The sequence below is a fragment of the Glycine max genome, chromosome 9 (assembly GCF_000004515.6).
Source record: "Glycine max cultivar Williams 82 chromosome 9, Glycine_max_v4.0, whole genome shotgun sequence".
NCBI classification, from domain to species: Eukaryota; Viridiplantae; Streptophyta; class Magnoliopsida; order Fabales; family Fabaceae; genus Glycine; species Glycine max.
Genome location: NC_038245.2, coordinates 40,240,961 through 40,267,810, shown reverse-complemented (window position 1 = coordinate 40,267,810; position 26,850 = coordinate 40,240,961). Strand labels below are relative to the sequence as shown.

General features: G+C 31.8%; 2 protein-coding genes across 7 annotated transcripts; both read left to right on the top strand.

Annotated features, from left to right (window-relative positions):
- Nucleotides 1–1,549: 1,549 nt before the first annotated feature.
- Nucleotides 1,550–18,066, top strand: LOC100795955 (probable cyclic nucleotide-gated ion channel 20, chloroplastic). Of its 5 annotated transcripts, XM_014762214.3 has the most exons (15): nucleotides 1,610–1,914; nucleotides 2,939–3,444; nucleotides 4,058–4,249; nucleotides 5,084–5,182; nucleotides 6,083–6,220; nucleotides 7,243–7,300; nucleotides 7,394–7,497; nucleotides 7,942–8,205; nucleotides 8,549–8,694; nucleotides 9,620–9,697; nucleotides 10,473–10,602; nucleotides 11,141–11,387; nucleotides 12,064–12,238; nucleotides 14,654–14,812; nucleotides 18,044–18,066. In XM_014762214.3, the coding sequence occupies exons 2-14, from the start codon at nucleotides 2,944–2,946 to the stop codon at nucleotides 14,784–14,786; spliced, it is 2,265 nt and encodes a 754-aa protein (XP_014617700.1). In that variant the 5' UTR covers nucleotides 1,610–1,914; nucleotides 2,939–2,943; the 3' UTR covers nucleotides 14,787–14,812; nucleotides 18,044–18,066. The 5 variants fall into 5 exon arrangements, with proteins under 5 accessions (XP_003534113.1, XP_014617700.1, XP_014617698.1 ...); XM_003534065.5 differs by having other exon boundaries at nucleotides 1,550–1,914; nucleotides 7,243–7,497; nucleotides 12,076–12,238; nucleotides 18,044–18,062; XM_014762212.3 differs by having other exon boundaries at nucleotides 7,243–7,497; nucleotides 18,044–18,065.
- LOC100795427 (probable cyclic nucleotide-gated ion channel 20, chloroplastic) lies at nucleotides 16,945–25,463 on the top strand. 2 transcript variants are annotated; one of them, XM_003534064.5, is made up of 13 exons: nucleotides 16,945–17,103; nucleotides 18,044–18,556; nucleotides 19,393–19,584; nucleotides 19,700–19,798; nucleotides 20,570–20,707; nucleotides 21,149–21,391; nucleotides 21,663–21,923; nucleotides 22,097–22,242; nucleotides 22,350–22,427; nucleotides 22,912–23,041; nucleotides 23,381–23,627; nucleotides 23,769–23,931; nucleotides 24,861–25,463. In XM_003534064.5, the coding sequence occupies exons 1-13, from the start codon at nucleotides 16,981–16,983 to the stop codon at nucleotides 24,964–24,966; spliced, it is 2,439 nt and encodes an 812-aa protein (XP_003534112.2). In that variant the 5' UTR covers nucleotides 16,945–16,980; the 3' UTR covers nucleotides 24,967–25,463. The 2 variants fall into 2 exon arrangements, with proteins under 2 accessions (XP_003534112.2, XP_006587444.1); XM_006587381.4 differs by lacking the exon at nucleotides 16,945–17,103 and adding an exon at nucleotides 17,252–17,296.
- Nucleotides 25,464–26,850: the final 1,387 nt, after the last annotated feature.

Genomic DNA, 26,850 nt, shown 5'->3' with positions numbered 1-26,850 from the left:
ATTATCTTTTATTTTTAATGAAAATATTTGATTTTATTTAAAAAATAATATTTTTTACACTTTTGAACATTATATAAACTTTTAAATGAGTTACCAAAACTAATAGACTTTTACAAAAATCAAACTCAAACCTAAAAATAAATCCATAACATATTTAAATTTAGTCAACAAATAATTCGATCTAATTCAATCCATTGACGCAAAAGTAAAATAACTTAGTACTTGGACTGACTTGTGCTCGTCCAAATGACATTGATTCTTTCATTGGTTCTGAAATCTATTATTTCTCACTTTCATTACTATTACTATATATATTGAAAGAAAGACAAGACACCGCGTTAGACACGTATCTCCCTGTTTTCTATTTTTGGCCAAAAACATTTCTTAAAGGTTAAGATTTAAGAAACAAGCCACGTGTCAAGTGGGTGATTTGACTATTTCAGCCTACATGAAAGATAACTAATTACAGTGTGTTTGATGCCGCGGAAGAGAAAGGACAAAGTAAGAAAAGGGGAGTGGGATTTTGTGTGGGGAAAGAAGGCAAGAAATAAGGGCAATTGGTCAAATATGGATTTTGATTCTTAAAAATGTTAGACAATAATAAATTAATATCTGAAATATTAAAATTTAAATGCAAAAATTTGATTTTACATGGGTTTTTAAAATCATTATTAACTTTCAATGCTCTAAAGTTCAAACCATAATCAACTATATATGTTAGAACATAACATAATCAATTGTCTTGTAACATAATTGATAATATGTTGTTTGGTCTTACGAGAAGTTAAAATCTAACAAAAATAAAATATAAAATTTGTGTTAAGTATTGAGAATTAATATTGACTATAACAAATTTAACAAATAATATCTTTTCATGCATGAAATTGGAGTCATATAATTTTAATTTCTTATCGATTAATATTTTGAAAGTATGCAAATTATACAAAATTAAAAAATTAAATATCTTTCTTTTAAAATAGGAAGATAAAAATTAAAAATTTTAAAAAATATTAAAACTAAATATTTTTATTTTAAAATAAAGGAATAAAAAGTACAAATTTTAAAAAATAAAAAATCACAATTAAATTTAAGCCTCGGTTTGATATGACACCTTTTAAAAATAGGAAAATCACATATCTTTCAAAGAAAAATATAAAATCGTATGATAAGTGATAAAATATGACAAGAAAAAAAATAAATTAAGTGATAATAATAAAAAAATAATTTTTTAATTTTATTTAGTCATTAATAATATATATGATAAATAATAATTACTTTAAAATTATTTCCATAACATTTAATTTTCTGATTGATTCACCCTACGAGAGTCTTTCCATTCACATTGCATAACTATTAAATTTTAAAAAAGAAATTAAATATTCGGAAAAATAGATTATTCAAAAATCACAGCTCCATCTAAAATCTAAATTTTGACCATTAGAATCCGTTCAGTATAGAAAAAAGAAAATAAATTCTGATGAAAGTTTTTTTTTATTAAAATAAAGTGTAAAAATTGAGTTATATGTTATTTTATTATTCATTTTTCTTTTCACTATTTTTTATGCAAACGTCGTACCCGAAGGTGCGAACTTGTTAAAGGGGGCAAACAGGAAAGTGTCAGGGAAAGACCCTCACGAACACAATGCTTTGTCACGGTTCAAGCTGCTTACTTTCTGCTTTGTTCAGACAGTATTCAGGAAATTGTCGTGAAAGTTGCCTCAAAGACTCAGACTCAGTCACCATATTATTCACCTTTTCTCTGTTCTCACTCATGGCCCCTTTACAATCCTTACCTATATCAGTGAGAGTTTCCTCTCCTTTTATGCCATGCTTTACTTTCAAATGTCTGCATTGTGACACTGTCAAGCGTTTAGTGGGGGTTCTGACTTCTGAGTATTTTGTCACCTTAAACAGGTCTCTTACCCTTAGTTTCCTTGTTTTTCTTTACTTGGAAATGGAATCCATCATCTTTTATTCATTTAACTTCTTCATGCAATCATGCCCTTTTGCTTGCTTTGGTCACTCTTATTATATCATGCATGGATTCTACATGGGGTAGTGCCAATTACCATATTTCTTCGGTGGTTAATGATGTCACCATTTTTAATGCTTTTTTTAGATGATTATCACTTTTAATGAGGTTTCTTCTTCTAACCACATTTTTTTCACCTGGAAGGTTTAAACTCATTGCTTAACGAATCCAAGTTTAATTTCACTTGGACCAACATACAATGTTGTTCCTTGGAAAATAACTCAGTTTTAAGATATTGAGACCATGTTCAACAAGCTTGGTTAGTGGAGGGGATGAACTTATGGTGGGTTATATTTAATTATAGTAATAGTCCATGCTTTACTTTTCATTTTCATTTCTTAGGAAGTAATGAGATAGAGGACCCCCTGATTGAACCTGTATAATTTGGAAACCTACTGGTGCTTCCACAAAAGCTGTTGGATTTTTTTTTTCATTATTTTTTCTTGATGAAGGCAAGGGATTTTGTGAAGAGGAGGAATAGAGACAATATGAGTGGGGATGAGGGAGTTTCCAAAATAAATAAATAAATTAGACGAAAACAAACCTCAACTGAAGAAGAATGAACTCACCAATAAAATCTTTGGATGTTGTTTTCCATCATTTTTATGTGTTTGTATAATGGATCAAAAATTTTGAATTGTTCTAACAACAGTTCCAGTTATTTGAGTCTTGATTGGATGGACTGTAAGTATATGTGAAAGAGATTCCTTGTATCCTTATAGTACATTAAGTTTCGCATGGCTTATTCACTTATATACGGGTCTTTGGATGCTTTTCATGCTGCCCCTAATGTTTTGTTTCCTTTTATTTATTCATTGTTTTGAGTATAGATTGAATTAGTTTTGACTTTGATATTGCTGTTTTGACATAGAAATGTAGGTATTTAATATTTTTGTTAATTTGCAGAACACATGGCTAATTTTGAGAAAGATGAGGTGCCAATTTTCTCAGATATTCATCCTAAACTATCAAATGAACTTGTTGATTCTAAATTCCCAAGGCGTGTACCTAGGACTCGAAGTGTATCAATTTCTATTCCTGCGACACTCACAGAGCCATATGAAAGAGATACTAATCTTGTGGGATACACTGGTCCCCTACGGAGTCAGAGAAAAACTCCATTCGATCAGATGAGTGGTCCATTGTATGTTACCAATAAACCTGGAAACCTTTTCCGGCAGAATAGAGTGGCACCAGAGTACCAAACAGCAGAAAGTAAGACAGAAAATTTTCCTTCATGCTGTGGCATGGGTGAAAATGATTTGCAGAACAACTATGCTGGCAAGAATGAACATTTAATTAGGTCCGGTCCCCTTGGAATGTGTAATGATCCGTATTGTACAACTTGCCCAACTTACTTCAAGGCTACTCAACAAATGACTTCAAAAGCTTCGGGTATATTCAATCCTAAGGTATCTTTCTTCCTAAAATAAATTATCCTTTTTTTCTCTTTTAAGAAGCTAATGGCTACTATATGTTGAAGTTGCCTTAGATTACACTTTGTGGCAAGGTTCTTAAATTTTTTGTGTGTATCATGCTCAAGAATTTTATTCTACATGTGTATATTTCTGCTATGGAGTTTTATTATAAGAATCTCTTATGATTTGATATGATGATTCTGTAATGATGCCTAGGTCATTATTTGAACTATACTACAGCTACTCAAACAGCCAATGGTTTCTATATTTATAAATAACTTATGTTATTCTTATTGTGGATTACTATGATGTTTATATAGTCTTTATTTTGTTTAAGTATTTTTTCAGTATCAAGCAATTAAATGTAATGAGATGTGGAATACTGGTGTTGGACCCAAAATAGGGTTACATGTCATCGTGTGAGGTGTGTACATGCATAAACAAAAAAATGTCACAATTCTTGTTATAATCTTTTTTTTTGGTTATGTAGGCAATACATTTCAATTTTTTAAATGTATTTTTCAATTTGTAGACATTTTATCTTATGAATCACTTTGACAATATTAGCTTCTGTTACTCAACAAATTTAAACTTTGATTATTTTCAGTTTCGCAATACCCTCTATGGGGATGCTAGGGATTGGGCAAGAAGACTTTTTGATTTCTTGATTCCACTTGTTCCTAGAGTTATGAATCCTCATAATAGACTTGTACAACAATGGAATAAATTTTTTGCAATTTGTTGCTTGGTGGCAATTTTTGTGGATCCATTATTTTTCTTCTTGCTCTCTGTGCAGAAGGTATGGTTCCCCCCCCCCCCCCCTCCCCTCTTTATTTTAATTCTAAATATTCTTAAGTTGTATCGAGTTAGTTAGTAATCTTTGTTTACTGATACAAGCTCTAATCACTTCATAACAAATAATTATATCAATGGCATGGAGATCCTTATATCTTAATATGGTCAAGAAGCACTCCAGCTTGTCAAGACACCTTAGAATTTGGTGTTTTCATCTTATTTTATTTCATATTGATCAAATCTATAGCCGTTGAAACTATATAATAGAAATTGTATTTAAATTGATGAGTTTGTCTTTGCATGCTAGAAAAGCCGAATAACTTGCCTCAACTAGTGTTTATCAAGTGGCTATTTACATTTCACTATTATAAATGATGATAATTTAACCTTTGACATGATAAGAAATATTCATCAACTAATTGCCTGTTGAGATCAAAGCTTGGACTGAACCTTGGCCTTTAAATTTGCTATATAGATTGGAGTATGTTGGATACATGCCTCAAACAAAACTATAAAGTCAGTAGTCATTCACTATAGATAAGGCAGGATGATAGAAATATCCATGAAATCAAGTTCTCTCTGCAAAGGAAATAGATAAAAAACAGAATTGATATCTTTTCCAATACTCTCTTTTATTATTTTATTGACCTAAATTGTATTCGCAAAAGAAGGAAGTTAATTTATAGGTGTTCTCCTAAGTGGTTTATAAGCATCATTATTCAATTAATAGTCACTATGTGATTGATGTTGTCGTTGATTAAGTAAATTAACTTATCTTCAATTCTCTGGGAAGTCTATTTGCTTACGTACTCTAATTTTTCTGGCTTCTTGTATTCAGAACCATCAATGTATTGTTATAGACTGGACTATGACAAAAATGCTGGTTGTACTTAGAAGCATGAATGATTTCATACACTTCCTAAACATTGTTCTTCAGGTAACTTTTAAGAATTTTCATGCAGTTGTTTAATTCTTTTGTTTTAATTGAGTAACTGTTAGGTCTTGGAATTCGAGGACCAATACAAGCCTCCTGAGAGAGAAAAGAAGAGAGAATTTTTCTGGTAATTTTTATTATATTCCAAAAGAGAAGCGCTTCGTACATATATACTGCTAGATGCCAGGGAACAAACTCCTGACAGCAATAACAGAAAGATAAACGCAATCATGGAATATCCTAACCGAATGATATCCATAATATTCCACACTATCTAAATGGCGCGATTTGGTGGTTTCCTGAATGATGCCTACTATTAACCATGCTGTACGTACTCCCTTAAGTAGGCTGGAGGTGCATCCTTCCTTTTGGGCCTTGTAGTGCTTACTTCCTGCAGATCCCCTGTGTCATTCGTACCTCCCTGTGTCATTCGTATCAGTAACTATTTTTCTTATATTAACATAGAGATACTATATTGTTACTTTGAGACATATATTTAAGCTGCTTTTCTATAAATTTTAATTTTTTTCACATTCTATGTTTGTAAGAGGATAGAACATAATCTGCTGAATGTTCCTTAAAACAACTTCATGCTATTTGTTTTCTTTTTGCATCAGACATAAAATCTGTCTATTATAATAAAAACTTTCTATTGAATTTAAAATTTGGATTCCATTTTGTTCCAATTTTATTTTTCCTTTGAGCTGTGTAACAGTCACAACTATGATTAGTGATAACTGTGGAGGTTGAGACTGTAGTGTGCCTGTTATGTTTGCACCAAAAGAAGAGTGACAGACTGACGGTCTTGAATCTTAAATATACTTTTATTTGTTCACAAGTCTAGGTTGGTACTCTGATGATGCAGCAGAGCACAACTAATTCTTTCAAGTTGATTCTCTGCAGTTTAGGTTGGCTTATGTGGCTCCTGAGTCGAGGGTGGTTGGTGCTGGGGAGTTAGTTGACCATCCTAAGAAAATAGCCCTTCACTACCTTCGGACATCTTTTGTTATTGACTTATTTGTTGTACTTCCACTTCCTCAGGTAAGTCTCTCCTCATCTCTCTTGCTTATTATAACTTCAGTATCTCATATGTCTAATCATCTAATTTGTGTGCTTGTTTTATGTACAAGCATGCATAAAGTAACAGCAATTATCTGATTTTGTTTATGGTCGCTAAATCTAAGATGCAATGTGTATTGCCGTCATTAAATTTTCAGTTGCCATATATATATGAAGATCTTACCAGTAAAGTGATCCATCCTTAGAAAGAAAATTTTCTCCCCACATAATCTGCTTGCCCAGTTAAATTTAATGCTTTCCCTTTCCTTGTTTTGTTTAGGATATTATAATTTTCTTTTTAAAGAACTTCAGATTATTTGGGTGTTTGATCTGTCAATAAATGTGACGTTCTCTTAATTTCTTTCTAAGCTGAATCCAGTTCTACATCCTCATGTTTGAAATTCAGATGTTATGTATTTATTGTTCTCATTGGTGTGGACAACCTGAGGAATAATATGTATTGGTTTACTATCTTTTTAGTCCCTAAACTTTTTAGGATTTCTGTTTAAGTCCTTGAATGGTTTTTAGTTCCTCAATTTTTTTTCCTTACTTTTAAGGATGAAAAAAATTTAAGGGACTAAAAATAAGGACAAAAAAAAGTTAAAAGACGTTAATAACTTCGTACCCCATTGCCCAGAGGCTCTTCGCTATGCGAAGGTATGGGGGAGGGATATTGTACGCAGCCTTACCCTTGCATATGCAAAGAGGCTGTTTCCGGATTCGAACCCATGACCAACAAGTCACCAAGGCACAACTTTACCGCTGCACCGGTCAAAAAAGGTCAAGGGACTAAAAGCAGAAACTTTAAATAGTTTAGGGACTAAAAAGATAGTGAACCCATATTTACTTGTGTCCATGAACATATATGTCTAAGAATGAATAGATGGAATCAGAAGAAGGAAAGATTGAAAGGATATGCCATTTGTTATGAACATAGAAGCAATTTTGGGTGTATATACATGCCTAACTCCTTGTCATGGTATAATTCTGTGAAATATTTGCAGATATTCATATTGTTTGTCCAACCGAAACACTTGGGGTCATCAGGAGCAAACTATGCAGGTTTCTTCCTACCGAAACACTTGCGTATCGTGATCATTGTTCAGTATATTCCCAGATTGTGTAGGTTTCTTCCTATGCTAATTTCTCCAACAGGATTAATATTTGAGTCACCATGGGCAAGTTTCTTTATAAATCTTTTTACCTTTATGCTATCTGGCCATGTTGTTGGATCATGGTGGTACCTCTTCGGTTTGCAGGTAGGTTAAGGCCTTTCCTTTATATAATTGTATTTTCTTTTTCAGTGACAACCATTTTCCTGCAATTATTTTTTCTAATTTTAAATTGATATAGCTTTCAAATTCAGTTTAAATTGAAAAGGAAACGAGTCCGTATGATTTTTTGGCTAATCTCAACTCTCAAGCACTCATGAGAACAGGAAAAAGAAAATGGTTGCATAATATAGTGCATTACTGTTAGCATGGGATGTAAATTATGTCAAAGCAAAGTGCATTATTAATGAAATGAACAAAATCCATCACACACTCAGTCTCAGACACACACACACTTTTTATTACTACCAATTGATAATGAAATGATGATGAGATTCAATTAATATTAGGGAATTTCATTTAGGTGGTTACATTAAATAAAGGTTCATACTTGATTATTAATTTCAGAATTCTATCTATTTCTTGTCTCAGAGGGTTAATCAGTGTCTACGAGATGTCTGCCAGAAAGTAATCAAAGAACATAATGAATGCGCAAAATTCATTGATTGTGGGCATGGTCAAGCTGAAGAAAATCAAAATAACCCAACCTTGCATAATTGGAGGAGCAATTCTGAAGCAAGTTCTTGTTTTACTGAAGATGGTTTTCCATATGGGATCTATAATAAAGCTGTTAACCTTACTGCAGATCAAAATGTGATCACTAGATATGTATATTCATCATTTTGGGGATTCCAGGTATATCAATTACTTCTTTTTTCCAATAGTAACTGTGTTTATTACCTTCAAGCTCATTATGTTACCAGTATATTTATGAGGTGTTTTTACTAAAACTTTGGTGACATAAAGCTCTCCTAGTGGTGAAAATTGAGGCAAGGAGTGAGGCATGACAACATGCACACTTCTGTCTTTTAGAGCCAGAAATTCCGAAGTCATTATTCATTAATGTGGGAAAACGACATAATTATCTTTGTAACAAGATACTACAGTGTTGTATATAGACATGCCTTTTGATTCTATATATATATATATATCCAAAATAAATGAAATCATACTAATGCTACTAAATGTTTTTGTGCAGCAAATTAGTACTCTGGCTGGCAATTTAACCCCCAGCTATTATGTTTGGGAAGTCATCTTTACCATGGCAATCATAGGATCAGGACTGTTGTTGTTTGCCCTTCTCATTGGAAACATACAAAACTTTCTTCAGGCTCTTGGGCGCAGGTAGAATGCCTTGTTTCATATGTGCAATACCTCTTGAGGTCATAATTAGATCACGATCTAATGAGTTACTACTTACAAGTGCTGTTTGAGGACAATCTTGTTTTTACTCCACCTCTCTCAATTATGTGAAGTTTTAGGTATCCTTTAAGGAATAGTTTAGAAAATGATCAAATGTGCTAACTTGAAGATTGAAGGGTTTGTGTGCTTCATAGAGGGAAATACAATTGTAGTACTGCTTTATCTTCCCTGTAGTTGGTTGGGTTCATACTACATTTTCTAAAATTGTTGCTTTTACTTTGATCTACAAATAATTAACTATATGTTCCTTAGCTTACAGGTTTTATGATTTTGGAATTGAGACTATCTAGATTGAACCAATTGATGACTTTAACTATGAATTTAGCTGTACATGAACTGAGTGATTGTGATTCTATAAAAACTATATTTTCTTTGCAGCAGTAACTAAGAAGTACTGAAAAAGTTTATCTATAATCATTAATGGAAGTTAAACTCATGGTTTAGTGATTGCGATAGAGACAAAGGGAAATTCTGTTTCTTTTTGTCTTATTGTAGATGTCTTGAACTGTATGCTTGATTGTTTGTCTTATGCCATGTTCAGCATTGTAGTAGATTACTGTTAATGAAAGCAGTTACAAATATCCCCTCATAGCAGCAATTATCATGTTGTTGTGTCCTAACTATCATTATTTTGAAATTAGACATGTCACATGGACTAGGAAGAGTCCTTATGGACATTATAGCCTGGTAGTTTTTTTGTGCTGTATCTTTTCTCTTATATGTAAAATCCTAAATTTATCTAATCCTGTTAATTAATATTTAATTTTCAGTAGTAATGTTTGTGGTTATTTATTAATTAGTAAATAAGATGATATATATAATTCATCTTCTTACTTTCTCTTAAAAGGAGGCTAGAAATGTCACTTAGACGATGTGATGTTGAGCAATGGATGAGCCATCGGCGCTTAGCGGAAGATCTGAGAAGGTACCATTTTTCCTCATTTTGGCCAGACTTGTATCTTTCTTATAGTATTTGCTGTTAAATTGATTAAATTCCCCACTTGTTAACTCGGCTCCCTTCCAAAACACCATTTCTTGGCAATGTATATATTACTTCTGGTTTAAATAGAAAATATCACTCTTTTACAGGTCAAAATAGATTCACTCAAGTCATCAATTTTTAAAGACTTAAAATACTCTTTTATTGAGAAACCAATGATAGTTTGTAATTTCTTTTTTATCAGGATAATTTGAAATTTCTTGAGCCTCTATTTATTTATGTCTGCCTGACTACGCTTCCACTTGTATGCATGCTCAGCTTGTTTGCTAAAATGCCTATGCAATCTCTAGGAAGAGAAAGAACATAGAGGGACATGTAAGTATGAGAATATTGATGGATAAGTAAAGCGTCCACCATGTTATGTCTGACTCTCTGAATTATTTACAACTGAAAAAGAGGCTAGCTACATACCAACCTTAGTACTAGTTCAGTGCCAATATGCTTTATTTATTTATGCATATTACCTCAATCAACTTTTAACCACACCAAATGGCGTTGTGTGATTCATGTAGCTGAACTCACCTAGTGGGATAAGGTTGGGTTGTTGTTGTTGTTGTTTAGGAGGCTATTGCATGTCTGTTAGAGCAAATGCTTAAAAAAAATCTACAACCTGTTACTTTAATACAGGCATTCTAATGTGTGGATGATATAAAGTGATGGAGAGATTCCAGTCCACTTATATGATTGGCCTGTGATGTAGGAGAGTGCGACAGGCTGAACGTTATAACTGGGCCGCAACAAGAGGGGTGAATGAAGAAATGCTCCTGGAGAATTTGCCAGAAGACCTCCAAAGGGACATCAGACGTCATCTCTTTACATTTATTAAGAAAGTGAGTACAGTAGTTTCTTGGCCATATGTCAATTCAATGGTTATATTGATTTTGCATTTTTATTTTTTTGAGGCAGGTTATATATAGCTATGCAGTTATTGTTAGATATTAAAACTATTCGGCTACTTTTACTTAACAGTTCAAGCTTTATTGAAAGTTGGTTCATGACATAGTATTATAGCCTAGATAGTTGGTTCATGACATACTATTTATCCAATGTGCTCTAGAATTTGATCCTTGTTCCCATTGTGCTAAAAGACTGAATCAGTAGAATTTCATTACAATATTACAAGATAGGGTGAGTTTGTGCGTTGTCCACACTTAAAGCCTAAATTGGATCTTGTGTTGTGTGAGAGTCATGTTGGGCACAGTTCACAATTCTTCCGTGTAACTAAACTAACACCCAACTTAAAGGCAAAGCTTATGTGGTTGAATCAATAATGCATAAAAAATGTTCAATGGGTTAACAAACGTGAAAATTGAATTCTGTGATGATTTAATTCCGTGATTTACATTGCATCGTCTTGTCTTGCTGCAGGTTCGAATTTTCGCCTTGTTGGATGAGCCTATCTTGGATGCCATATGTGAGAGGCTAAGACAAAAAACATATATCAAAGGGAGCAAAATTTTTTATGATGGCGGTTTGGTAGAGAAGATGGTTTTCATTGTGCGTGGAAAATTGGAGAGTGTTGGCGAAGATGGAATTAGTGCTCCCCTTTATGAAGGAAGTGTTTGTGGTGAAGAACTTCTGACATGGTGTCTTGAGCATCCTTTAGCAAGCAAAGGTACATTTCATTTCTAGAAGGCAAATGTTAACAAAGTAACAAGTGCTCTAAGGTACTGCACGATATATAAGTAGAAAATGTTGAAAAAAGGAAGCATTTACTGTATCAAAATTATAATAATCATTTAATTCTTGCATTTTTTTACTAATTTGAAATATTTAAGCTTAATTACACTTTTGTTTCTCTTACTATTGTCATTTCACGAATTTAGTTCCCTCTTTTTTCTTACAAATTTGATCCTCAATAATTTTTATTGTGCAATATCCATCTACTAACATAGCATTCAATATATAACAAAAATGCTGATGTGGTAGTGTAGTAGAGTGTCACATTAGCATAAACACGTTCCAATGTAATAGAGTGTTACATTAACATTTCCATTAAATATTGAATGTGAAATTAATAGAGATGGACAAAAAATGCACAATTAAAATAATAGGAGACCAAATTCACCAAAAAGAATTATTTGGAGATCAAGTTTGCAAAATGAAGATAGTTGAAGAATCAAAAGTGTAATTAAGCCAAGTAATTAATAATGTATGTTTAAGGCTTCTTAACCCGTCTCTTAAAGTGCTTATTAGCAAGAACCTTTCTAGAATTGGTGTCAATGTCATAGTTAAAGTAGTGGGATGCTGAATTTGCAAAAGTGAACAACATAAACTTAGTTTCAATTAAGTTTCTCTTGTAGGTTGTGGAAAAGCAAGGATTCCAAGGCAAAAGTTGGTTAGTAACCGGACAGTAGGCTGCTTAACGAATGTGGAGGCATTTTCCCTTAGAGCAGCAGACCTTGAAGAAGTTACAAGCCTTTTTGCAAGATTCTTTCGGAGTCCCCGTGTTCAAGGAGCCATAAGGTTATTCTCTTGTTCTATATTTATGTATCTATTTTTTTTTTTTTTTTGGAATCTTTTCTTACACCATTATATATGGGTTTGTATCAAGTGCTTGTTTTTTTTATAAAGGTAGAAAACATGTCTTTTTCTCACTCAATTCAAGAATTGGCATATTAATTTTCAAGCTTAAATATCTTATTCGTCTCTTTAATTATAGTTTGTTTTTTTTAAAAAAATTGACCCTATAATTTTATTTTGAAAGTCCTCGTAAAATTCAATTTTTGGGTTTAGTTTTTGCGATTTTGTTTTGATTCCTATAATACATCTATTTTTTTTATTTTAATCCTTATAATGTTTGGTATATTTTGAATTAAATTCTGTTAAAAAAAATATAGAGACGAAATTTAACTTATCTAAGGTTTTACCGTCGTTCATATTTGAATATTGATTTAACACAAAGTCCAACATATTAGAAGTTGGTCTCCTTTTCCATGGACTTGGTCAAAAGTCAGTAAAGGATTTAAGGACTAAAATGCTACAGCACAAATAAAGTGGAAGAACCATTGGATAGCAGAAAAAACTAATTTATTTAGGTTCAGATTCTCCCAAAGTATTCATATTTGGTGTCTAATTGTATCTTGAGCAATGCTATTTGTTACAAACAAAACACAGTATGAAACGCATGGATTGATAACGTGGACCAATATCTTTTTTAAAAATAATCTTTAATTAAAAATTAAAAAAGCTGTAAAACTTGCTTTTGTGTAATACAAAGAATTCGTGCATCTTTACGAAAACATTTCGTACAAATAAGCATTTTCCATAAAGTATAAACACATTTTTTACGTGCATTAATTATTTAGTGAATTTTACGTAATTCTTATTAAATAATGTGTCTATTTATCATTTAATAAAGTTCACCTAAAAAACTTATTTAACAATAACAATATATAAAAAAAGAGCAAAGTATTATTAAGCATTTCTCATATCATAAATATTAAATAAGTTAAAATATGTTTTTCATTCTTATAAATATTAAAAAGTTTGAAATTCGTCCTTACAGATTTATTGAAATTTTTTTCGTTCTCAAAAAATTGAAATGTGTTATTTTTGGTTCGGAACTAGATTTGAACGAATTTGAATTTATGAGATATTTTTTTAATTTATATTTTAAAATGTAATTTTTAGGAATTAAAAATCAATACAAATTACAACATTTTTTTAAAAAAAAAATCAATTCACAATTTTTGGCAATTAAAAATCACCACAAATTGTGGGATTCTTTTTTGGCAAAAAAAAAAAAAAAACTTTCTCCTTAATCAAATACAGCCACCACCAAACACCACCCTAACATCATTGTCATCGCCATCAAAACCAAACACCACCCTCAAAGTCACCCCAAACACCACCATCAAACCACCAAACATTGCAAGCATTCCTCTCTCCCTCATATCTATGATCTCAATGCTGGGTTGGTTGGTGCAAATAGTGGAGGAGGTGGTGTAGGCAGTGGTGTGGCGCGGATGAGATGGGTAGGGTGGTGATGGTGCGGTGGTCGAAGTTGTGGTTGAAGGAAAATGAAAAGGGATCAAAGGAGAGAGAATTGAGAGAAGGAAAAAGAAAACATAGTTTTATGTGTTCAAATTTTAGTGGATACTGAGAATCACATTTGTCCAAGTTTAACTCTGGGTTAAAAAATAACACATTTTAATTTTATGAGGATAAAAAACACATTGAAAATTATGTAAGAACAAATTTTGAACTTTTTGATATTTATAGAGATAAAAAATATATTTTCACCTATTAAATAATCAATAGCTACTTTAGTACCATTTTAACCTGTGTATAAAGCTGCAGCATGTGGCACCTCTTTTCTTTGTCCAAGTCAATTTCCTTTCCCCGTCTTGGTTTTGTTTCCACATTGTGAACCATGAGCAAGGGCTGCTTTATATTATACCCTTAATTGTTTGCTAACTGTTTTTCTTCCCTTAATTTTTCCTTCTGACATTTTTTTTATTGTTCTTGTTTCTACTTTTCATTTATTTATATTTCTTTCTTAATTTCCCCCTTTTTCTTGTTTTAGGCTATGATTTGTTTTTATTATTAATGCTATTAGTTTAATGACCTAGCTAATAAAAATAGGCAGGGTAAATAGTCATATATTTGTCCCTATAAAGATTGATCATGCTGTTAGTCCTTAAATAATGGAAAGAGGAATGCCTGCGTTATACTCTCAAATGCACTTTTTCTAGCACGTTTTTTACACACACACACACACAAATTTCATTATTACGAGTATAAAAGAGTGTATTAGACATTGATTGTGCATTTCATCAAATTAAGTACTAGCTAGTTTTGTTGATCCATTTTCCTTGGCATGTTTTTCTTTTAAAATTCTTAATGACGTAGCATTGTTGCTCCATTATCTTATCTTAGGTATGAATCACCTTACTGGAGATGCTTTGCAGCAACAAGCATCCAGGTTGCATGGAGATACAGGATGAAATGTCTTAGTCGTGCTGACACTACACGATCAAATGAAATATCAAAGATTTACAATTCACTGTAATATCTAAGGTATATTAGACACAATAGGTATGCATAGCTACAAAAATATATTGTAAATTCACTAGTTTGTATTGGAAGTTCCTAGAAAAATAAATATATTTTTTTTTAGTCTTTTCAGTCATGAGTTAAATATACAAGATAAATTATATAAATAATTATTTTTATCTTTTAATTTATTAGAAATATCTACCCTTGTGGATTATATCAGCTTTGTACTGAACCGCTAGGAACACCTAGTAGTGAGAGGTTTGGGATAGTATATATGAAATCCTAGGTTCAAAAACTCACTAAAACCATTGTAAAAAAAAAATCAACTTTGTACTAAGACTGTTGCTTCCTGCATCTTCATAAATTGCTTCCTACACTCTTTCAGCCCAAAATATAAGTAATCACTTCACTAGCATCGATAATTGACATACAGGTTGATATAAGTGTTGATAATTGGTATTGAAAATTGTTGTAAGGATGTTTTGAATTTTACCATACAAAATAGATATTCATTTTCACTGTGTTTTATGAATTCAAATACAACAGAATCTGTCATGTATAAATTCACAATACATGATGAAAACTTATTTATGTTGTATTTGAATTCATCATACACAATAAAAATTAGTTTTCGTTGTGTGTTGTGAATTCAAATACAACGGAAACAAGATTTTATTGTGTTGTGAATTTAAATACAACAGAAAAAAGATTCTATTGTGTATTTTATTTCTGTTATGTGTGGTGAATTCATATTTTCTATTGATGACAACCAAAATATGTTTCTGCAATTAATTTTTAAAAAATAAAACTGCAAACTTAGCAAAAGGGGTGTGTAAGAATAACAAAGCCCAAAAAAAATTCTGGGCCAATGACCCATTAAATTTTTTTAGCCCAAATTCTCAATCTTCTGCAGAAAAATAATTACAACAAAATTAAACAAAAAGCTAGTTGGTTGATAGTTGAAAGCAGTTTGCTGAAATTTATTAAATTAGTTTATTGAATTATATTTAATTTTAAACTGTTATAGTTTTTATTTAAATTTTAATTGAAATTTTAATTATATTGTTGCGGGACAAGGGAAAAAGCTAGTGCATGGCGATGTTGTGTTAATCTAAAGAGCATTATATTGGGAGTGCACAAGCCAAAACAAGAAATCAAATGAAAAAAATTGCATTACTTGGAGTAACTAGAAAAGAGGACGAGGGAGAAGAAAAACAGCAATTAGTGGTGGGTCAAGGGTCCTCAAATGATTGAAAGAGAAAACTAAAAGAAATAATAAAACTACTTCATGTAAAAAGAAATACAAGTAAATATAATACTCCTATCAAGAGTAAAAAGTAAAAAATATTAGTAGCTAGAAGCCAAAATGTTATCTGAAAAAACATCGTTTCAAAAAAATTTACAAATTATTAAAAAATTATTTATTAAATCATTAAACGAACTTTTCAATCAATAGAAAAACTAGAAAGTAACTAAAAATGATGGTAAAATATTTCTATACCTTTATAATAATTAAAAAGAAAAAAATGATAGTTATGGCCCATCCAGTTTTCCCTCCATTTTGTCCAAGCATAAATTCATTTCATTCAGTAGGCATTCAGTGGAGGCGCTTGCCAACTGTCATCACTTTTTATTCTTTTTTTTTTTGTGGGGAAAGCAATTACAAAGCAATCAGAGTACTCTACCATTTTAAAAATTATATAAATAATAAATTATGATTAATCAATATGAAAAATATAAAAACAAAACATGAGCATGATGATTAAACTTTAAATTTTATATTTATTTCACTTTCAATAAAATAGACTCCTAGTCCGCTACTCTACTCAACATAAGAATAGACAAACTGAACTGTTGCTTTCCTATGTTGTCACTTGTCACTGTTACCTAAGTTCGTGTCTTCTTTTGTACTTTCCTCAAACTAGGTTCCTGCCTTTTTCTTTTGTATACTTTTCTCAAAAGAGAATCAAAGAAGTAAGTTACACGAAAAACAGAAGGTGTTTTGTAATTTATATGTGTTTTTATGTGCATAATTTTTCTTACGCAAATACTATTTAATAAGATTTCACCCCATCAACACATTATATTAATAAATAAATAAAATAAAATAAAATAATGTCGTAATATCGTGAATTTTTACTAATAGTATTGTACATAAATTCAAGTGAAATAGAAAAAGAAAGGTCTTTATATGTTTTTATGCCGTAATGCACATTCCAACGCTCCAACATATCATTCCAACAACCAATAGACTTGCAATCCAATTCCAACTTTCTTTCAAAAAATTCGTCTTCACAATACAGATTTTCACTCTTACAGCTCTCAGTTTGGTATTTGACTCTATTCATTTCTCATCTTGTTCTTACCCTTTTGTGAGAATCTCCTCTCCAGTGCCCCCCTGACGAAGAAGCTCTAAAAAATGCAGTCTTCCACTTAATTTGGTGCAAAAAAAGCTGGTTGGGGGGGGGGGGGGGGGGGGGGGGAAAAATTTTTACCTTCCCTGGGAAATCCGCTTCCCAACAGGTTTCTGAATTCTGTGTGTTGTTGTTTTCCTTGATTATTGCTTGATCATTGCCTTTACATCGGGCTAGAATTCTTCCACTGATTCCAAAGTTAATTGCTATTTCTGAATGCTATATAATACAGTAATGTGTGTGTGTGCGCTAAGTTTTTGGAATGCATGTTGGAATGCTAAGTTTTTGTACTATAGGTTTTGGTAAGTGGTTCCCTAATTGGTTTCTTTCAAGCTCCAGAGGATTTTACATAAGGGAATTCATTACTTTTATCTTGAATGATAGTATGGGGGAGATCCTAACTTCATAACTATATTTCACTATTTGTTTTGGTAAGTTGCAAAACTAGAATAGCTACTCCGTTTAATCGTTGTATGATTACAAATCCTCATTATCTTATTGCTGTTTTATGGTCCCGAAATGTTAGAACTTAGAAGTCGTCATCTGGAAAATAAATTGCTGCCAATTGAGATTTGGTTAAGAATCAATTTGGATTATAAGTGCAAGGGAAAGATAATACCGGTACCCCTATGCTGCATCAATATCAATCTGGTTGTGTTACTGCTGTACAGTATATTAGTGTTTGTTTTTTTTTCATACTGCACTAAATCACTAATCACTTTCTAGTTACTATTTTATAATTTATATTCTCCCTTTTCACATTTCAAGTTAAATTGCAGTATTTGATTTAAAATTGCTGATATGACACAGAAACTTATGTATTGGATGTTTTGCTAAATTCATGAAAAAAATGCAGAATTATCAAGGAAGCATGGCTAATTTTGAAAATGACAAGCTGCTGATGCTCTCAGATACAGATGCACAACCATATGATGAACCCTTGGATGCTAAATTTCGAAGGACAGTAACCAGGACACAAAGTGCATCAATTTCTATTTCTATGAGTTCCTTGGAGTCATATGATAAAGAAACTAGCCTTGTGGGACATACTGGTCCACTTCAGAGCAAGAGAAAAACACCCTTTATGCAGATGAGTGGTCCATTATATGCTACCACTGGAACTGGAAATCCTCTGCAGAAGCATATTGTATCTGGAAACAAAGCAGAGGAGAGAAAGACAGATAATTTTGCTACTCTCCGTGACACAGGTTCAAATTACTGGAATAATGACTATGATAGAAAAAATGAACACTTACTAAGGTCTGGGCAACTGGGAATGTGCAATGATCCTTATTGTACTACTTGCCCTACCTACTTCAATGCTTCTCAGCAAAGAAATCCAAAACCTTCGACTAGATGGGATCCAAAGGTTTCTGTCCTTCATCCTGAAATAGACTATAATTTAAGTTGCCTTCAATTATTTAGTGCATAGACAAAAAATTTACTTTAGATGTGTGTTTTCATTTTATAGACCTTGATTGTGATGAAGATCAGGAATTCACTATGCTATCATAATAATTTGTAGATATTTGGTTGAATTGTACTTATACAAATTTTAAGTAGGCTATTGGTAGTAGGCCAGTAATAAAACATGTCTTTGTTAGGAAGAAGAGGATGGGGCCAGGAACTAGCAAGAACCAAACTAATGTAACACAAGAGTCAGTTTAACAATATTGTAAGCTAGAAGTTTAGGTCAGGGTTAGGGGTGGTTGATATTTGTATGAAGGTAACAGATTAGGGGATCTGGTTGTTGAACAGTGTAATTTACTAATTTGTAGTGCCTTACTCTGACTATAGGTCTATTAATAGTAGTATTAAGAACTATCATATGATCCTGATACCCTTTAATCTAGGTACATTACAAGAAACCACTCTCTTAAATCCTCAAGATTTTCCTTATTACTGTACTCTTAACAAAATTCGTATTTTCAAGTTGTATCAATGCACATTGTTTTTCTACTGTTCAAGCTATTACTATTGTTGTTATCCTTGTTCCCTTTGAGGGGCAATCAAAGTGATGTCAATTGACTACTTTTAGCTGTCTAATTATTTATCCAATACTCATTTTCTAAAATCTACTGCAAGCTTTACTGTATCATTATCTTTAATCTTATTATAATATTTTCCATTTCTTTTTGTAGACATGTGTCTTTAACATTTACTTTCTCATAACCAAGCCTACTTTTGTTTATATTTTGAATGCAGTTCCATAATGCTCTTTATGGGGATGCCAAGAGTTTTGTGAGAAAACTTCTTTCTTTCTGCTATTCGTATGTTCCTGGAGTTATGAACCCTCATGCTAAAGTCGTACAAAAATGGAACAAATTTTTGGCCATTTTTTGCTTGATTGCTATTTTTGTGGATCCATTATTTTTCTTCTTACTCTATGTGGAGAAGGTATGATTATTTTCCTATCATTTAAATAGAAAATATTGCAAGTTCTAGTCACTCATCTTTCCCTTTTACTATTTGCAAATATTTACTCTTCATTTTTCCTGTTAATTATATGCAGGATAATAAATGTATTGTTATCAACTGGCCTTTGACAACAGCACTTGTTTTATTTAGATGTGTGACTGATTTTGTTTATTTCCTTAACATTCTTCTCCAGGTAACTTCTCATTAACTACCTTCTCTTTAACTCCTTCTCCTTCCCCCTGCTTTTAGTTTGTGCAAATCCTTATAATCATAGAATGATACCTTATTTTTCATTTGAAAAATATAGTCAAGCTCTGTCATTGATTCCATGTTTCTATTGATCTGTGTTCTTAGTTTTGTGAAGGTAAATATTCTGGTGCATGTATTTCAGAAGAGATTTCTAGCTTCATTATAAGAGGCTTTAGTTTCATATAAGCCAAAGCAAAGGAAGTTCATTCCATTCAAATAGAATGTTACTATCCCATTCAGAAAGTATCTCTAATATCATGTTTATTCACCCATCCTTAATTTCACTTAACCTCACTCCATTTAAAACAATTATTCCATATATGCTATCAGATATATGGGTTGTTCCTCCATTTTACAAATCCAAGAGTATATATTATTTGCTGATAAATAAACCATAGTGTTAAGTGTCAATTAACTTATATATATTATGCTGGAAGAAAATATGAAAATTGAAACGATTAATAGACACAAATGATAAATAGACTGGACTATATATCCTTATTGATAGTATTAAGTACTTGTGTGTGTCTTGCTTTGTTGTTGTTTATTAGTTAAGTTCAAAAGGAAAAACAAAGAAAAAGAGAACTCACCTGAATCTTTAATACGATTAAGTTTTTTTTTTTTTTGAACGTAATACGATTAAGTTTATTTAGTCTAATTGCTGCCTTTTCATAATTTAAATCTTAAATAACTCTATGAAGTTGCCTGTTTACAGTTTAGGTTAGCTTATGTTTCTCGTGAGTCGAGGGTGGTTGGTGCTGGAGATTTGGTTGACCATCCAAAGAGGATTGCTCTTCATTACCTAAAGGGTTATTTCCTTATTGACTTATTTGTTGTATTTCCTCTTCCTCAGGTAAAGTTCTTCCTGTTTTCCTTTCTCCCTATGGAAGTTGTTTTCATTTTATTTTTCTGTACTGAGTTTCCTCATCTAGATTTAGTATTTCAGATATCCATTTGTAAATGCCACCCAATTTCTATTTTTGAATTATGTGATATGTTTCCCTAACATCTGAATATCAATAGTACTTTTTTTTCTCTCTCCTTTTTCTGGTGATCATTAGATTTGAAAATAAATGTTTTTTGTCATCTCAACTTATCATGCATGATCAAGTTTGGTTTCTCCTTTCTATGTTTCATTCTGAGGAGTCATTTGTCTGCGGATATTAGCATGTGCTTCACAGCAAGTATAAGTTGCAGTGCAAGGGAATGGTTTTCATTCTGTAAAATATAAAGCTACCATGAGCTTGTGTACTCGCCAAACTCCTTTTCATGACGTGTAGTGAATTATGTGCAGATAATGATATTGTTTGTCCTACCAAATTCCTTGGAGGGAGCAAATTATGCCAAGAATCTTCTCCGTGCAGCGATCTTAGTGCAATATATCCCCAAGTTATTCAGGTTTCTGCCACTGCTAATTGGCCAATCTCCCACAGGATTCATATTTGAGTCAGCCTGGGCAAATTTCATTATAAACCTTCTCATTTTTATGCTTGCTAGTCATGTTGTTGGCTCTTGCTGGTACCTCTTCGGTCTTCAGGTGGGGGATATAATATAGCATTGAACTTTAAAAAAAAAATCAAATTTTATCCTCCCTATATATGATAATGTCCAGTAAATTCTCAGCTTCCATAGTTGATATCCTTCTAATTGTTATTGCAATATTGGAAATGAAATTCAACTACAAAATATATTACGTTTCATTGAATGCTTGAAAGATGAGTGGTTCAGTTAGAATCAGGAATTTAATTCAGTCAATCAAAGTTAACACTAAATTTACTTTCTCCTTTTCTTCCTTTTCCCTCTTCCAGAGGGTTAACCAGTGTCTGCGGGATGCCTGCCATAGTTCCAATATACCTGGATGCATGAAGTTCATTGATTGTGGACGTGGCCATGGAAAGAATCAGCCTAGCTTAAGATCAGATCAGTGGATCAACAATACCGATGCCGTTGCTTGTTTGGATCCCTCTCCTGATGGTTTCTCTTACGGGATTTATGAGAATGCTGTACCACTTACTATAGAAACTAACATTGTCAATAAATATGTGTATTCTCTTTTTTGGGGATTCCAGGTATGCATCTCTCTCTTTCTTTCGCTTCCTTTTGTAGCAACTATATAAAAGTTGAACTCCTTGCTATTATGTCATAGAAACTCTGATTTGTACTAACACTCATAAATACTAAAGCAGCCACATGAATGATTTGATATCTCTAACAGTTATGTCCTGGATGATCTCTGATACAGCAAATCAGTACTCTAGCTGGTAATCTAGAACCTAGCTATTTTGTGTGGGAAGTCCTTTTTACTATGGCCATCATAGGAATGGGACTCTTGCTTTTTGCAATTCTTATTGGAAACATACAGAACTTTCTACAGGCTCTTGGGCGGAGGTAGAACTTAACTAATGCTCCAAGTTTTAATTAAACTCTGATAGTCTAGTTCTAATGTTTCTTTTGTTGCAACATGCTGGATATGTTTTCTTTTATCCCTTTTACAGGAAGCTGGAAATGCAACTTAGAGGCCGGGATGTTGAGCAATGGATGAGCCATCGGCGCTTACCAGAAGATCTAAGAAGGTATAAATTAAAATTAATATTTGAAATTATATTAATGTCTAGTAGAGAAGATGTCACCGTGGGAAGTCCTTTTTACTATGGCCATCTTTCACAAAAAAAAAAATGAATTCATTAATATCTTATTGACAGAATGAATTCATTAACATCTGATTACTCAACTCAAAGTTATAAATTATTACAATCAATTTAAAATTTAAATCTTCATTAATATCTTTCTGACGAAAATAATTTGTTAATATATTAATACATAATTCAAATTTTTAAATATTAAATTCTTTTTTTAATATAACTGCATCACATGAATGTTAATCTAGTATACATTTATGAGGAGCAACTAACTTTCCTATAACATTACATGTCTATAGGCCTCAATGCTTAGAAAATAGTATTATGTCCACTACTTCCATTTTAATTTAGGTATCATGAAACATGAAATTATGGATCATCTGGTGTGCAGCTAATACATAATATGTCTGTGATGTAGGAGAGTAAGACAGGCTGAACGGTATAATTGGGCTGCAACAAGGGGGGTGAATGAAGAAATGCTTATGGAGAATTTGCCAGAAGATCTTCAGAGAGACATAAGACGTCATCTCTTCAAATTTGTTAAGAAAGTATGCACTAAAATAATTACACTAATTTATCATGCTTACTCTTTAAGTGGATTATAATTTTGAGGTTTAAATGTAAGGCAAGCTTCAGAATCTCGGACACTGATTCATTTAAAATTTTGTTTTCATTAGGTCTCTACTGGGTAAGTTGCTAGGTTTGGATAAAAGTTTAAATTGAAAGGGAAAAGTTTTATCCATCTTCATCATGAAACTTAAACCATGATACACCAAAATCCAAAGCATGTCAAACAACCCTAAAAGTTCTTTATAATGATGATTTAATTTGCTTTTATAATTTGTAACAATTTGCGTTCATAATCCAAGGATCTGAATTATCTGCAGATTCGGCTTTTTGCTCTGATGGATGAACCTATCTTAGATGCCATTTGTGATAGACTAAGACAAAAGACATACATCAAAGGAAGTAAAATTCTAAGTCAGGGTGGTCTAGTAGAGAAGATGGTATTCGTGGTGCGTGGCAAATTGGAAAGCATTGGAGAAGATGGAACTAGAATTCCTCTATCTGAAGGGGATTCTTGTGGTGAAGAACTTCTGACATGGTATCTTGAGCATTCTTCAGTCAGCACAGGTATATCAATACTTGAAGCAATGGAAAAATGCCTGTTAATTAATATTTTAAAGTAGACCAGAAGGAGTTGCAATAATTAACAACCTGGCCGGTACAAAATATAAGAAACAGCATGGTTCAACAATTTGATCTCTCCTGCAGATGGTAGAAAAGTAAGGCTTCCAGGACAGAGATTGGTTAGCAACAGGACAGTAAGGTGCTTAACAAATGTGGAGTCATTTTCACTCTCTGCTTCGGACATTGAAGAAGTCACAATCCTTTTCACAAGATTCTTGCGGAGTCCATGCGTTCAAGGAGCTCTAAGGTTGATCCCTTGTCTTCTTGTATCTATCTGGATTTATATTGCTGCTTAATCTTCTTGGCATTTTATGACTTAAATAAATGAACATAAATAAACCAGTAATAATACTTTTACACATTTTATACTCATAAATCCCTCTCACATAACATGTTAGTTCTATTATAACTTTTCTATATATTCTATTTCTGAGTTCACCATGGCATTAATGAGGGGTTTGTCAGCATATTAAGTTTGTGCTATTTTATTTTTGTTAACCATATATGCCTTCCATGAAGGGTTCTGTTCTGTTATGTTTCTTCCTTGGCTACATAGCTTAATTCTCAATTCGTTGTCATTAAAGCCCATCCATTTCAATTATGTTGCATATTTGAAAACGAAAATAAATGGTGAGATATCAGGTATGGTATAAAATCTGGGCATCTTTTACCTCACAAAGAGGACGGGGTGGAAGAAATGCCGTTAGTAAATATGTAGCTGACTCAAATAACTTTTTCGTCTTATAACATAGGTTGTTTTCTTTTTGGTCCCCTTAACTTTTTTTTCTTATTTTGGTCCTTTTAAATTTTGTTTCAATTTAATTTGCGTCCTTGTTAAGTGATGATATGGCTAACAGAAATTGAAAAAAAAAAAAAAACTTGATGTTTCTATAGTATAAACTAAAATGAAAATCTTCCAATATTAAAAAAAGGACCTATCCAAAAGCTTACAATTGAAATAGTAATGCCTAAAATGAAACAAATTTCTATTAGACCCAAAACAGGAAAAAAGTTTAAGATGGCTAAACAAAACAATCATATAGGTACCGAAAAGTTATTCAAACCACATGTAGCTAGTAACATCTAACAAGTTTGTGATTTTTCACTCGTAGCAAGCTCCATTTCTGTTTTCAAAGCCATGATTTTCATAATCATTTGCTAATTGTGTTACTTTAGGTATGAGTCACCTTATTGGAGATCCCTTGCTGCGACCCGCATTCAAGTTGCATGGAGATACAGGAAGAAACGTCTAAGTCGTGTTAATTCCTCACCATCAGATTAAACATTGAGGTCGTGGGTTGCACTTTTATATTTGATTTGATAGTGTTTATGATCTTCAACCCAATATAGTAGTAGATTCACTAGGTTGTTACCACATACAAAGGTGTCCATTTTTAATTAAAACAACAAAGGGTAAATTAATTCCACCTCCAAGTTTATTGTGTCTACACTCAATACCTTGCATTTTGAAAATGAGAAATGCTATGGCACATCCCCAATTAAGAGGGTGTATACTAGGAAGCAAATTAATTAAAGTGTGCTAGGAATTATGGGAGTTTGGTTGTCAATGCTGTATTGCTGTTGTTGATGTTGTCATGACAGCAACAACAGTTAGCATTGAGAGATGATTGGTCAAGCTGTCAGTTACTATCAGTTGGCAGAGAAGATTTTAATAATTGTGAGATGAGGAGAATTAGCCATTCATTAAGTATTTAACCTTGCAACAATAAACCTGAAAAATATTTCATAATCAATCAAAATGTTGCTTATGAGACTCAATTTTCATGTGATTTTTTATATTGTTTATGTCACTTTTTAGTTTGAATACCAATTGGATTTTATGATTTTCATTTAATTGAATTTAATGGAATAAGTTTTACGCTTTGAATCAATCATAAAAAGACTCAAAATCGTGTTCCAAAATTAAAAACAATTGGATTTTAAAAAAGGATGAGCATGGCAGTGTGCTATAGAATAATCACTTAAGGGACTATTTTACCATTTTTAATAAATAAGGGAACAAATTGCAACCCAAAATAAAGTTAGATGACCATGTAAATAATTTCACATTTTTTAATTCTAAACAATTATTGCTTACAAAAGTAATGAAGTTTAATTTTAAACAATTTAACTTGACTAATGTAGATCTTGTTCAATGATGTAAAAAACTAAGCAACGTCTTAAAGTAAAAAACTCATTAAGCAATGCACACCGAAGATGCTTTTAAGAATAACAAATGTTGATTATTAAACTTAAAATACAAATATTATGTGATATTTTTTTTATAAACTATATTTTTTTAAATTATTACGTGATTATAAATAAATTTATTTTTGGCAATTCATGTAGATTTATTTTCTTACATATATATTGAGTAACTTTATTAGGTAAAATATATTTAATTAAAAAGTTTACAAATATTCTTATATTTTTAAAACGTATATTATACATTAAATTAAATTTATTTAATAAAGTATTAAATGATTTTATTTTTTTGCAAAAAATTATAGACATAATATATTTAATATAGACTTTTAATTCATCAATTAAATTAGTAGAGTTTGACACCTATAAAAAATGATTGATTGTTAACTCCTTGACAAGTGCATCAATTCGTCCAAGTAATACTGTAAATGGTAAGACCGAGTGTTGAGTCCACATAATTTTTTCCTGTACTTGGAGTTTGTATATGTCTAATTTTAAGCGAATAATGAATTAAATTTGATATTGGTCGAATAATGATATAGAAATGTAAAATTCGACATAAATAAAGATAATTAAGCATAACACATTAAAGAGATAGAACACAAACACTCGAGGGTGAGTTTTCGGTTGAAGCATGATTACGGAACTTGCTAAGGATTAACCTACCAAAACTACTGTTGATGCAACATTAAGAATTTTTTACTATTTAACGTTATTCCGATTATTATCTTCATTCGCTAACCTACCATAATTATGATCCCTCATGTGAAACAACCTAAATTACCTAATTTCACTCTTAACCTCTTAAGAGCTACATCTAATAATTTGCTTTAAGAATAAAGATGCATAAATAAGGCTAAATAATACCATTTTATCCCTAGACATGAATTACCTAGATGCTCTTGTCAAGTTCTTAGGATATAAACATTTTCCAATGCATAAACCCTATAACACTACATGA

Excerpts from the sequence above, each read along its gene's own strand:
- LOC100795427 (XM_003534064.5), top strand. The coding sequence starts at position 16,981 with ATGCACATTCCAACGCTCCAACATATCATTCCAACAACCAATAGACTT. Across the intron at positions 19,585-19,699 it reads TCTTACTCTATGTGGAGAAG|GATAATAAATGTATTGTTAT; the intron begins GTATGATTATTT and ends AATTATATGCAG. Across the intron at positions 19,799-20,569 it reads TCCTTAACATTCTTCTCCAG|TTTAGGTTAGCTTATGTTTC; the intron begins GTAACTTCTCAT and ends GCCTGTTTACAG.
- LOC100795955 (XM_014762212.3), top strand. The coding sequence starts at position 2,944 with ATGGCTAATTTTGAGAAAGATGAGGTGCCAATTTTCTCAGATATTCAT. Across the intron at positions 3,445-4,057 it reads CGGGTATATTCAATCCTAAG|TTTCGCAATACCCTCTATGG; the intron begins GTATCTTTCTTC and ends GATTATTTTCAG. Across the intron at positions 8,695-9,619 it reads CTTCAGGCTCTTGGGCGCAG|GAGGCTAGAAATGTCACTTA; the intron begins GTAGAATGCCTT and ends TTCTCTTAAAAG.